This window comes from Lolium rigidum, chromosome 2 (assembly GCF_022539505.1).
Source record: "Lolium rigidum isolate FL_2022 chromosome 2, APGP_CSIRO_Lrig_0.1, whole genome shotgun sequence".
NCBI classification, from domain to species: Eukaryota; Viridiplantae; Streptophyta; class Magnoliopsida; order Poales; family Poaceae; genus Lolium; species Lolium rigidum.
Genome location: NC_061509.1, coordinates 147967047 through 147979929, shown reverse-complemented (window position 1 = coordinate 147979929; position 12883 = coordinate 147967047). Strand labels below are relative to the sequence as shown.

General features: G+C 50.3%; 1 protein-coding gene across 1 annotated transcript; it reads left to right on the top strand.

Moving 5' to 3' along the window:
• Positions 1–8642: 8642 nt before the first annotated feature.
• LOC124692437 (aquaporin PIP1-1-like) lies at positions 8643–11280 on the top strand. Its single transcript, XM_047225814.1, has 4 exons — positions 8643–9129; positions 9803–10098; positions 10418–10558; positions 11006–11280. Exons 1-4 carry the CDS (start codon positions 8793–8795, stop codon positions 11099–11101), a joined length of 870 nt encoding a protein of 289 aa, XP_047081770.1. The 5' UTR covers positions 8643–8792; the 3' UTR covers positions 11102–11280.
• Positions 11281–12883: the final 1603 nt, after the last annotated feature.

The window sequence follows — 12883 nt, the reverse complement described above, 5'->3', positions numbered from 1 at the left end:
AATTTGTGTTTATGTTTCATAGCTCATGAGGAAGTATGTGGTGTTTAGCTTTCAACCTTGTCATTTACTTTTGACGGACTCTCATATGGACTAGTGGCACATCCGCTTATCCAATAATTTTGCAAAAAGAGCTGGCAATGGGATTCCCGATCCCGAATTAATTAACTTAAATAGACACTCCTCCATGGTTTGTGATTGTTGGACGGCACCCGAAGAATTCGGTTAGCCATGGCTTGTGTAAGCAAAGGTTGGGGGGAGTGTCATCATCATAATAAAACCAAAATAAAAAAGGGCACTCCTTCATGGTATGAGATTGTTGGCAGGCACCCGAGGATTCGGTTAGCCACGGTTTGTGAAAGAAAGGTTGGAAGGAGTGCCAAATAAATATGCAATAATTCATGGGAGCCGCTCTTGAAAGTCCGGTTGGCGAGGTAGTTAGTGTACCCATTACCATTCGTTGACAACAACAAACACCTCTCAAAATAATTTTACTCCAGATTTATAAAAATGAAAAGCTCTAGCGCATGTTAATCCCTGCTTCCCTCTGCGAAGGGTCAATCTTTTACTTTTATGTTGTGTCTCCATTATTTCTTTGAGCATTATCTTGAGAGCACAACTGTCATTCTTAGTATAATATGCTTGTCTCAAAATATGATTGACTGTGGTATAACTTTGATGCATTTATCTTTTGACAATCACTACTTCTAGTCTTTCTATGAACTCCAGAGGTGCTCGGGCATTTATGTTTTGCCAACCAAATACAGGCAAGCGAGATACCACTTTATCATACTCTCTTATGAACATTGCAATCTTGCTTATATACATGATTCATGATGCTTCTTATTAATTGTTGGTGCCTCTCCATGATTGACATAACTGTTAGATGATCTTATTTGCATGTATCTCATTATGAACTGCTTAAGTATTAGCCTTTGCATGAGAATATATACATCATATGAGCAAATGTGTTCGTGAAAGTTCTTTTATCGCTCAGTTGTTAACTGAATTGCTTGAGGACAAGCAATAAGCTAAGCTTGGGGGGAGTTGATACGTCCAAAACGTATCTACTTTCCCGAACACTTTTGCTATTGTTTTGCCTCTAATTTGTGTATTTTGGATGCAACTAACACGGACTAACGCTGTTTTCAGCGAAGCTGCTCACGGTGTCTCGTTTTTGTGCGGAAATCCAACTTTCGGGAAAAACCTCGGAATTTATGCAGAAGGCCCTATTTTCCCAGGAAACTAACGGAGCCAGAAGGACAATTGAAGTGGAGGCCCGAGGGCCCCACACCATGGGGCGGCGCGGCCCAGGGGGGGCCCGCGCGGCCCTGTGGTGTGGCCCCCTCGGCCGGCCTCCGACGCCCTCCTTCCGACTATTTATTCGCCTCGACCTAAAAACGCCAAGAAAGAAGTGGAAGTCGCCAGAAACCCTCCAGAACGCCGCCACATCGTGAAACTCCGTCGCGGGAGCCGAAGTCTCCGGTTCGGCACTCCGCCGGGACGAGGAATTGGAGGAGATCATCACCGCCATCACCGCCAACGCCTCTACATCAACCAGCCATGTTTCCCCCATCCATGTGTGAGTAATTCCCCGCTGTAGGCCGAAGGGGATGGTAGGGATTGGATGAGATTGGTCATGTAATAGCATAAGATTGTTAGGGCATAGTGCCTAGTGTCCAGTAATTGGTACTTTGATGATATTGTTGCAACTTGTTATGCTTAATGCTTGTCACTAGGGCCCGAGTGCCATGATCTCAGATCTGAACATGTTATTGCTTCATCAAGATATTCATTGTTTATGGTCTTACCTATAAGTTGTATACACATGTCGTTGTCCGGAACCGATGGCCCCGAAGTGACGAAATCGGGACAACCGGAGGGAATGGTAGCGATGTGAGGATCACATGTGTTCACGGAGTGTTAATGCTTTGCTCCGGTACTCTATTAAAAGGAGTACCTTAATATCCGAGTAGTTTCCCTTGAGGCCGTGCTGCCACTGGCTGGTAGGACAAAAGATGTTGTGCAAGTTTCTCATTGCGAGCACGCACGACTATATATGGAACACATGCCTATTGATTGCTTTGTACTTGGACACCGTTTTATTATTATCTCGCAAATGCCCTGCTATGATTGTTACATGAGTTTCTCTCATCCATGCAACGCCCATCATCCGTCCCCGTGCCTACGATATTTTAATCCTGCTTGTTTACTAAAATCACTACTGCTGTCTTTGTTACTCTGCTGCTGTTATTTCACTACTGCTACTTGCTATAAAACTATTACTACCGATAAACTCTTGCGAGCAAGTCCGTTTCCAGTGCAACTGAATTGACAACTCCGTTGTTAAGGCTTCCAAGTGTTCTTTGTCTCCCCTTGTGTCGAATCAATAAATTGGGTTTTACTTCCCTCGAAGACTGTTGCGATCCCCTATACTTGTGGGTCATCATGCCCTGCTCAGCAAGAACATCACGTAGGTGCTGAGAGATATACTCTCCTGCAGAGTCAGCACGAAACACACAAATAGGCGTGGAATACTGAGTACGAACCATGGCTGCAAAACGCTGATAAATAGAAAGCACCTCACTGCGAGAGTGCATAAGAAACAACCAGGTGTATCGCGAAAAATCATCAATAAACAAAATATAGTATCGACGACCCTCTTTCGAAGGAAAGGGAGCCGGACCCCAAACATCCGAATGAACTAAATCAAAAGGTCGATGAGATACAGACGCACTAGTAGGATAGGGAAGCTGAATCTGTTTGCCTAGCCTACAACCCTGACACGAATGCAAAGACACATCTCCTGAGACAGACCCCAGAAGACCACGATGAACTAATGACGATAAACGGGAGCCACAGAGGTGACCCAGCCGATGATGCCACTGCTGAAAAAATCCAGTGACAGAAGCAGCAACCGCAGGAGAGCTGCGGATGAAGTGGCGGCGGAAGGAACGCGAAGCCGATCTAACTCCCGAGCCCCGGGGACTCAAGGCTGCGAGGGCCAGCTCCAACCAGGGCACGTGTACGGCGGTCCCGAACAGCACAAGAATCAGCGTCAAGAATGACGCAACAACCAGAATCGATAGGCTGACTAGCGAGAGAACAGGTTCATCTTAAGACTAGGAACATGAGAAACATCAGGAACAGAGAAAGAGGTAGTAGAAAGGGTGCCTCGACTGGAAACAAGGAGAGAGGTACCATCAGCCGTGATAACACGAACCGAAGAAACAAGAGAGCGAAGAGCAGAAAGAATAGAAGACGCAGAGGTCATATGAAAAGAAGCTCCAGAATCCAGATACCAAAGGGATGACGTACCTGACTGTGTGGAAGGTGGTGATCGCGCGGTGCCAGAAGAGCCAGGCACAGAACCAGCAGTACCCGTCAAGGAAGAGCCTGTACCAGCGAGCAAACCACGAAGACCACGGATAATGTCCTGATCAAATAGCGCAAAAGCAGAAGATCCTGAAGAACCAGCCTGACGACGAGTATGCTGCGGCAGATGTAAGTTGGGATCCCTCTGCCAGCAAGTAGAGATAGTGTGGCCAGTCCTGCCACATTAGGTGCAAGGAGGTGATGTCGAACCACGAGGCTGCTGGCGATGACGCTGACCCTGGAATGGAGGAGTAGGAAGTATCGGCTGTGCCGGAGGCCGCAACGAAGCCGGCAGCATAGGAGGTCCACGAGCAGACGGCACAGGAGGGCCACGAGCAGCAAGAACAGAGGGAACCTCAAGAAGACCAGCACCACGAAGACGAGTCTCCTCAGCACGAAGCTCAGCAAGTACCTCAGAGAGTGGAACACGACCACGGGCAAGCAGCTGGGCCCGGCGCGGCTCAAACTCCTTACGGAGCCACGACAAGAACTCAAAAACGCGCTGAAACTCCATATCCGCGCGCAGAGTCAGACAGCAGGGACAGGTGGCACACACAGTTGTACGGAGAGAATCAAGCTGACGCCAAATAGCAGCACTCTGAGTGTAGAACTCATCAATAGTAGAATCACCTCGTCGAAGGGCATGCTCCTGGCGGACCACAGATAGGTAGAGAGCATCCCAGACGGCTGATAGCGCTGACGAAGAAAAGCCCACTGAGCAGCAGCAGTGCGAAGACCCATAAACTCAGCCGCATACTGAGGCAGAACACTGGAGGTAAGAACAGCACGAGCATCCTCAACTATCCACTGAGTGTACTCGGTCAGATCCATCCGGTAAGTCGCAACGGCAGTAGAGTGGTCATGGACCTTCCGGTCATAATCAGCTAGAGCAGTGTCATCAGCACTCTTGGCTGCATCCTTATCCGCCTGAGTAGCATCAGGGGCAAGGGCAACAGGTGGCGGTGCAACAGGCACCGTAGGAGCAACGGGTGCGGCGGACAGGAGACCTCGCCAGAGAGCACACCCCAAAGACGAAGACCGCGCATGTGGACGCGCATGAAGGCAGCAAAATCAGGGTAATTTGCGCCATCAAAGGTCACCGGGCAGCAAGGGATCGCAACATAGCCCGAGGAAGACATAGCTTTTTTCGCTTTTTTTCAGATCAAAGAAACAGATCGAGATCGACTAACCGAGCCCGACGGGAAAACAACCGAGCGGGCAGCGACCGGCACACACGCGGCCAGTGAAGGGCGGCGGCCGGCGGGAGAGGCGGGGCGGCCGACGGGAGAGGCGGCCGGTGGCAGGAGAGGCGCCGGCGGGGGAAGAGGCGGCCGGCGGCGAGAGAGGCGGCCGGCGGAGGAGATGGCGGGGCGGCGGCCGGCGCGGCGGGAGAGGCGGGCGGCGGCCGGCGCGGCGGTCAGCAGCCGGCGGAGGAGAGGCGACGGCCGGCGAAGGAGAGGCAGGGCGGCGGAACAAGCCAAAACGCACGGACTAGAAGAAAAAGAGGACCAAAATTGGCTCTGATACCATGTTAGGGCAATATGCTTGTTGTATTACCAGGGGGCCAAAGGCCACAATATATAGTACATGTACAGGTGCACATATGCAGAAAGCCCCCTAACATATGGGGAAACTACAATATACAGATATATACATCTAACATCCAGAAGGAGAGCATGCCGGTCCCCCGCACCCTGTTTGAGGAAATGACATCGTCTGACTTCCAGTGATTCTTAGGCCTATTGGACGGGACGCAATGAGGGTGATATCCATGCCATAATCTTCGGCGGCGGCTTCGTTGGCGAAGTCAGCATCGAGACAGGGATGCAGGATCAGTGGCCACAAACATAGGATGGGGTGGACATCGATGGCGAACGGTTGTTCTCCACCCAACCCACGCAGGCAACAACCGTCTGCGTCGATGCCGATGAGGAGGTGCCAATGGGGCACGTCCTGACCAGGGATGATGCTGGCAAGAAGAAGGGGAGAGCCACAGGACCGGCGGCTTCAACGACGACGAGGACAAATGTTTGTGTGATACGTGGCTCGCGGCCAGCCATGACTACATAAATGGTGCCCTGCAAAAGGGCAAGGTCTACTAAGCTAAGGTGGTCCAAGAGTACGAAGAGAGAAAGCGTCACGCGCCCTACGAGATGAAAAGCGATCGCACGGAAGAGTCCATCAGAAAAAGATGGAATTACATCAAATAAGAGACCTCCAAGTTATGCGCTGTCGTCGGTCATTGTTGTTTCCCATCCCTAGAGCAGCACGGGCGTTCTTGGAGTGCTAAAGAAACGAGCATCATCATTCCATATATGTACTTAGCATTAGCAAACCATGAACCTAACTTTTACCAATTGCAGGTACCCAGGGCCTTGGAGAAGTTCAAGGCAACACATAGGAAGGGCTTATATATGGTCCATTGTTATGAGAAGTTGAAGGACGCGTCAAAGTGGAGGGTTGGCTATGCAACCTACCATGAAGTTGTCAAGAATGGGACAGCAACGGTTGTCGTCGACGGCGAAGACGACGATCCTGGGCAGAAAGCCCTTCCACCTCATCCCCGCGGCCATAAGTCTACCAAGGCTGATCTTGCCCGGGAGGCATGAGCCCTTGCGTTGAGCCAGACCTTGGAGAAGATCATGGCGGACTCTCAAGCCGCCCTAGATAAAAGGGACGAGAAGAAGCGTCTGAAAAAAGAGGTCGCAACTGCCATCTACCTCAACGTCACCAAAGAGGTCATTGAGGTCCAAAGGATGGACGTCGAGGCCAAAAAGGCAGACGCCGAGGCCAAAATACGTGATGCCGAGGCCAAAAGGATGGACGCCGAGGCCAGAAGGATGGACGCCGAGGCCAAGATCCTGGCAGAGAACACAAGGATCAGAGCATCTCCAGTCGCGTCCCCCAAACCGTCCCCCAAAGGCCGCCAGATTGAGCATTTGGGGGACATATTTTGTTTGTGCCGCGTTTGGGGGACGTCGCTCCCCAGCCGCGTCCCCCAAACGCCCACCCCAAATGAAAAGTAGTGCACGAAAATAAAGATTTTCATTCAAATTTGATTATATATTACAAAGTTTGAATGAAAACGGCTAGATTTCATCTAAACCCTAGCCTACTGACCGCCTAGCGGTGCGTTCGACGGTCCTGCCCCATCGTCGCCACCCCTCCGCCGTAGCTCCAGCTGCGCGCTCCACTCCATGCGTAGGGCGGTGACCAGACGCCGCTGCTCCAGCAGCACTTCGTCGCCTGCCCTCCCCTGCTGCGCCGCCTGGAGGGAGAGCTCGATGGCACGATGAATCTGCGCCTCTTCGCGGGCACGCGCGTCGTCCTGGAGCTTCTTCTCCGACTCGAAGGACTCGATGAGCGCGCGTTGCTGATCCGCCGCCTCGTCCGGGTGCGGCCCGTCGCCGTCGGACCGCTCGAACTCGTCTTCGTCGTCCTCCTGCTCCGCCTCCTCCTCCTCCGCCTCCTCCTCCTCCTTCATTCGCGCCTCCAGGTGCGCCGCCAACGCATCCGCCCTCGCACCCAGGCCACCTTCGTTGCCGCCAGTGCCACCTCCCACTGCTCACGCTTCTCCACCACCTGCCGCTGCTGACGCTCCACCGCCTCCCGCCGCCGCTCCTCGATCACCTCCCGTCGTTGACGGTACTGGAGCTCCCGCTCCATGCGCTGGTGCCGCCGCTCTGCACACCACCACTAGGCCATCTCCTCCATCCGGCGCCGCCGCGCCTCTTCCTGCGTGGTGGCGTCCAACGCCGCAATGTTGTCCGCCAGCGCCACCTCCTCCCGCTGCTGACGCTCCCGCTGCTCCATTGCCGCCAGATGATGCAGCCGATCTGCACGAACCCGCTCCGACCGGCGCCGCCGCGCCACTTCCTCTGCGGTGGTGTCGATGTCGAACTGCGGTGCTTCCGGTGGTGGAGGTGGTGGAGGAGACGGCGGTGGAGGGAACTGGCCGGCGCCGGGGCGGTTCATCATTGCGCAGTGGTGTTCGAGCGACGTGGGATGTGCTTGTGGCGGAGAAAGGGGTGCCGGCGGCTGTGGTGGCTGCCATTGAGCCGGGGGGCGTTTTATAGACGCCGGCATCGGGAAGAAAGCGCGGGAAGAGGCCAGAAGCGGCGGGAAGAAAGCGCGGGAACGTGCAGTGGCGTGCGAACACCGGCGACGCGTGGAGGCTGTGCAGCACCGACGAGACTTCTCGCCTGCCCCTCCGTCACCATTAAGGCAAAGTTGCGGCGCTTCGGTCGTGTGTCACTGCGCGCGAATAACTTCCTTCGCGAGGTAGGCGACGGTTAGGTCCAAACTTGAATGTGCCGCTGACGCGTCAGTCCTACCATGCCTCGCCTCTCTTTTTGTTGTGTCCGGCGTGCCCACAGCGTCCCATGTGGGGCGGGGACGGGCTCGGGGCGCCGGACACCGTATCGGGGCGTGCCGGACAAAAAACAGCTTTGGATGACGTGGCTGGGAACGTTTTTTTGTCCGGCGCGCCCCAAATCCCTTTGGGGGACGCGACTGGAGATGCTCTCATGCTGGCCGAGTTGAGCAACATGGAAGACGACACCAGGGTCTGATTCATAAAGAAGCCCGCCGAAATCCACGCGCGAGACGCCTGATCTGCGGCGCCATTGTCAAGCACCATGACCTCTTTTTGGACTATATTTAATGTTCTGGGCATGTTTGGGTACCTTTTAGACTACTTTGTGCCGTACCTTATGCACAATGTGATGAACTTATTTGAGACCTCAATTTTAGCCAATATGATGGCTATATGCTCATGCTATTTGCTTGTTTCTCTCGTTTTTCGATATTTCAGAAAAAAAATGATCTGCGGCCAATATGCATCGGGCCGCTGGAGACATCCCGACGGAAACATGTGCGTGACTATTTTTACGTCCACCGTCTGTGGGCCGACGTAAACAGACCCTCCCGTATATTTTAAGCGTTCGAAATGCGTGGACCCGCTGGAGATGCCCTTATCATGGATCGTTTCTTTGGAATACTTTCTGAATAATTTTCCAATCCGATCATTTCTACTGTAAACGCTGCGTTGCACTTTTCCTTAATCTGATTAGGCACAGCTCACTCTGAAACAACTATGCTTAGTGCAGACAAATGCAATAACAGAATGCTCGGATTGGATAAGCTTAGAGACAAATGGTGATAATAAAGCGAAAAAGGCACCCAACCAACTCCCACTCCATTGTTCTGCCCCCACTCGACACTCCCGTGCTCATCAGTCACCACCTCCGCTCCCCCCCTTTCCAGAACCACCTTCTTCACTGTGCCGTCCTCGCTCGCTGCCGCTCCTGCCTTTAATAACACCCTCGCGCGTGCTGCACCACCTCACAACACACTCACCGCCGCTGCTTCAATCCCAAGAAGAGAGAGCCAGCAGAGCTAGCTGCCCAAGTCGAAGAAAAATGGAGGGGAAGGAGGAGGACGTGCGCCTGGGCGCGAACAAGTTCTCGGAGCGGCAGCCCATCGGGACGGCGGCGCAGGGCGGCGGCGACGACAAGGACTACAAGGAGCCGCCGCCGGCGCCGCTGTTCGAGCCCGGGGAGCTCAAGTCCTGGTCCTTCTACCGCGCAGGCATCGCCGAGTTCATCGCCACCTTCCTCTTCCTCTACATCACCGTCCTCACCGTCATGGGCGTCTCCAAGTCCCCCTCCAAGTGCGCCACCGTCGGCATCCAGGGCATCGCATGGTCCTTCGGGGGCATGATCTTCGCCCTCGTCTACTGCACCGCCGGCATCTCTGGTCAGCCTACACTTCCTTCCTTCTCTTGATTAGGCAGGGCGGCTGTCAGCTTTATTTCTTCTAGATTTTGCCGTGCACATGCACCTTCTTAATTACCTTTTTGTTCTTGTACCAACATATACCTCCCTTGCACCTCAAGTTCTGTCCTACTGTAATTTAGTATCAATTTTGACATTTGGATTTGACGGCAGTACGGCACACTCTGTACTGCTGCTGTATACGAAACCCTGCTTTTACGCAAAGGCAGGATTCCTAACAATAGGATAAAGCTCATCTTTTCATATAGTGCTTCTGTAATACCCCAAATCTTAATACTCAAAGCTGTTGAAATGTACTAGCGCACATAGACAAACATCACTTTGATTGGTTGATGTTGATACTTGGAGGTGAACAGATATACAGTCATATTTGTGCAATTCTACCTGCTTGAACATTGCTATACGGAAAATTCAGCATTTATAGTTATAAAACCGCTTTTATTGTCAATTTGTACACTGTCTCTCAGTAAACTACTACGTCAGTAAATTTGTGGTCCAATTTTCAGTACTGCTTCTTCTGAATCTCAGGTTCTGCCTGGTTAGTCTGAATATATGAAATCTAAGAGAGGAACAAACATGACGTAACAACAAAAACCATACTGTCCGCTAATCTCTGCTATCTGCTACTACAACAGGAGGACACATCAACCCAGCAGTGACTTTTGGGCTCTTCTTGGCCAGGAAGCTGTCCCTGACCAGGGCCATCTTCTACATAATTATGCAATGCCTAGGGGCCATCTGTGGAGCTGGAGTTGTGAAGGGCTTCCAGCAGGGGCTGTACATGGGCAACGGCGGTGGCGCCAATGTAGTTGCCAAAGGCTACACCAAGGGTGATGGCCTTGGTGCTGAGATCATTGGCACCTTTGTCCTGGTCTACACCGTCTTCTCGGCTACTGACGCCAAGAGGAATGCCAGGGACTCCCATGTTCCGGTAACTGCTCTACATCTTTACTTCTTAGTTTTGTTTGATATGTACAATACTACATGCTAAAATCGACCTCTGGCATATTCTGGTGAACATCTACCTCCTACATGTAAATACGTCTCCTGTATGTAAATACAGTGAACTGATACGTCTAAAGCTTTTAAGTGGTATAATGTGGTATGCAATTGATGGCTTGAATTTAGATTATTCGGTTGATCTTGCTTGCTCTAGCAAATTGTGTATATAGTTATCCTCTAATGTATAATTTTGCTAGCTATTTCGGTACAGATTGTAATATTTTTCCATCCGTTGTTGGTGAAAACAGATCCTCGCCCCTCTTCCGATTGGATTTGCGGTGTTCCTGGTCCATCTGGCCACCATCCCCATCACTGGCACCGGCATCAACCCAGCTAGGAGCCTTGGGGCTGCCATCATCTACAACAGGGACCATGCCTGGAATGACCATGTGAGTGAAACCCACTCTGGCCTACTTGCCGTTTTCAACAAGTTGTTCCTCTAAAAATCAAACTGCTTCCGACCAAATAATACCAGACATGTAATCAGCACTTCCTGTGGGGCATATTTAGTAGTTAGTTGGTGCACAGTTCTGTTATGTTCTTTAGTTCTGGAAAGTCTGAACTGATCAGGTGTATATGTAACCAACCACAATTATTCATACACTTCCTCAAAAAATGGGATAATCATACACTTAACATATACTAGCATAGGGCTATGCTACCAATAGATGTTTATAGCTCATTTGTTCTGAAAAGTGATATGTTTCATAATATGTAGCTGACACCTATCAGTTTATATAGACAATTGTGGATGATATAGCACATCGATATGTTTCCTCATGCTTAGCCTATCAATACACTGGAGAGGTCATACCTAACCTTGTTTCATTTCACAGTGGATCTTCTGGGTCGGCCCCTTCGTTGGCGCTGCTTTGGCTGCCGTCTACCACCAAGTGATCATCCGAGCAATTCCGTTCAAGAGCAGGTCTTAAGCTGCTGCTGCTACCAATCGGAAGATCGAGCTTCTTGTGATGTCTTGTTTCCCTCGCCCTACCTAGCGTGTCCATCGTTGACTCTCCATCTCTCTTTGAAATGTTCTCTCCTATTTGAATCCAGACTTGTGTAATTCGGTACTCAGTTCTGTGTGTGCTTATCGTGGATATTTAAGTTATGACTTCTTGTTGTAGTTTCCCGTTGTCTTCTCCCTTTATCGGTTATGCATTTGGAATGTCGACAACAATTCTTACATTGTCCTAGCTATTAGCGAGCATAAACTACAAGGAGAGAAAACAAAACTACCGATGATCATATCGGGAAAATCCGTAACAGCAGAAGTTTTTTAAAAAAAAGGTAGAGAAAGGTTTTGATCTGAATTGAGTAATGCTATGGTCTACGAGAGCACTGAACCCTAGTAGCGAACTCATGACACATGCGATGAGTGCATGCCAGTTTGTGGATTGGAGAAATTTGATATCATTTGAATCTGCAGCGCGCAACGGTAGTGGTGGACCTGGTCGCTTTGGTAGGCTGTGGCCTTGTGGGGCAGAAGCCAGGACAACTATGAAGATGAAGTTGAAGATTATTGATGACACACACGGTGTAAAGGGCAATAGTGCATGCTACTACATGCCCTACGCGACGGCACATGGGTTGCCTGTTGATTGTGCTGGTTGCTCTGGCGTGTCCAAACTCGTAAGGCACCAATACACACTTTCGGAAGCTGAGGGTACAGTGTGCCTTCACACTCACACAGAACCCCATCAAGGGTGCAGTAATTTCTGAACACGGATTTTTCATCCAAAAACAAATTTCCAGTGCATTTGCATGATTTGGAAGGTACATGTTTAGCCAAGAACAAGAAGAATCAGAGTCTGTTAGCATGATCTCTTGCTATCTTTGGATGTGCTGAGAAAAAACTTTGTGGCCTTGTTTACTCCTAGAGTATTTTCAAACCTCTAGGGGTTGGGGATGGGAGGGGATTTGGTGAAACCCTCAATTTCACCCAATCCCCACTTTTTCCTAAATTTCCCCAGATTTTTCTAACCCCTCTAGTTACTTCGATTTTTGGGATGGTAGGGGATTGTGGTGTATGAAGCTAGATGATAAAAGCTGTAACTTTACAACCCGTACATACACATAGTGACTCGAGTAAAAATCCAATCTTTGCACTCGATATATGAATTTCTTTACAATAACCATTTCAGAAGCAAATATAAAGTTTAATTTTACATGACAAGACAAATAAATACATAAACTTCAGCTTGATGACGTGCGAAATTTATGTAACAGTCGAACATGGTGTCCACTAAGAGGCAACGGTCGAACATGGCATCTACTGAGAGGCAACATCTTCACAAATAAATACGGAAACTTTAACTTTGTGCTCGCCCATCTCAGAGAAACATCAGACACAGCTTGCTTCTTAATTTGAGGTACAGAAAATACATAGTAGCATCTATAGGGGCATCACCATTGGATATCATCCTCATCATAATGTGGTTGATGTAATCCCGTAAATACAGAGCTACCTGACACAGTCCAGCCAAACTATCAAAAGGAAGAAGTACACTATACGCATCCAGATCGATTTGAAAATTTCCAAGAAGAAAAGCAAGAAAGGGCGATGCATCAATCAGCACGGAAGAGATGGGTATTCACTTGGTGCGCCTGACGAAGGGGATCTGCCATATCTCGATGCGGTAGTCGGCAGCGAGAGCCTTTTTCTTGTTGAGCTTGATGACGGCGGCGAGGAGTCCACGGCGGCGAGCGTCGTC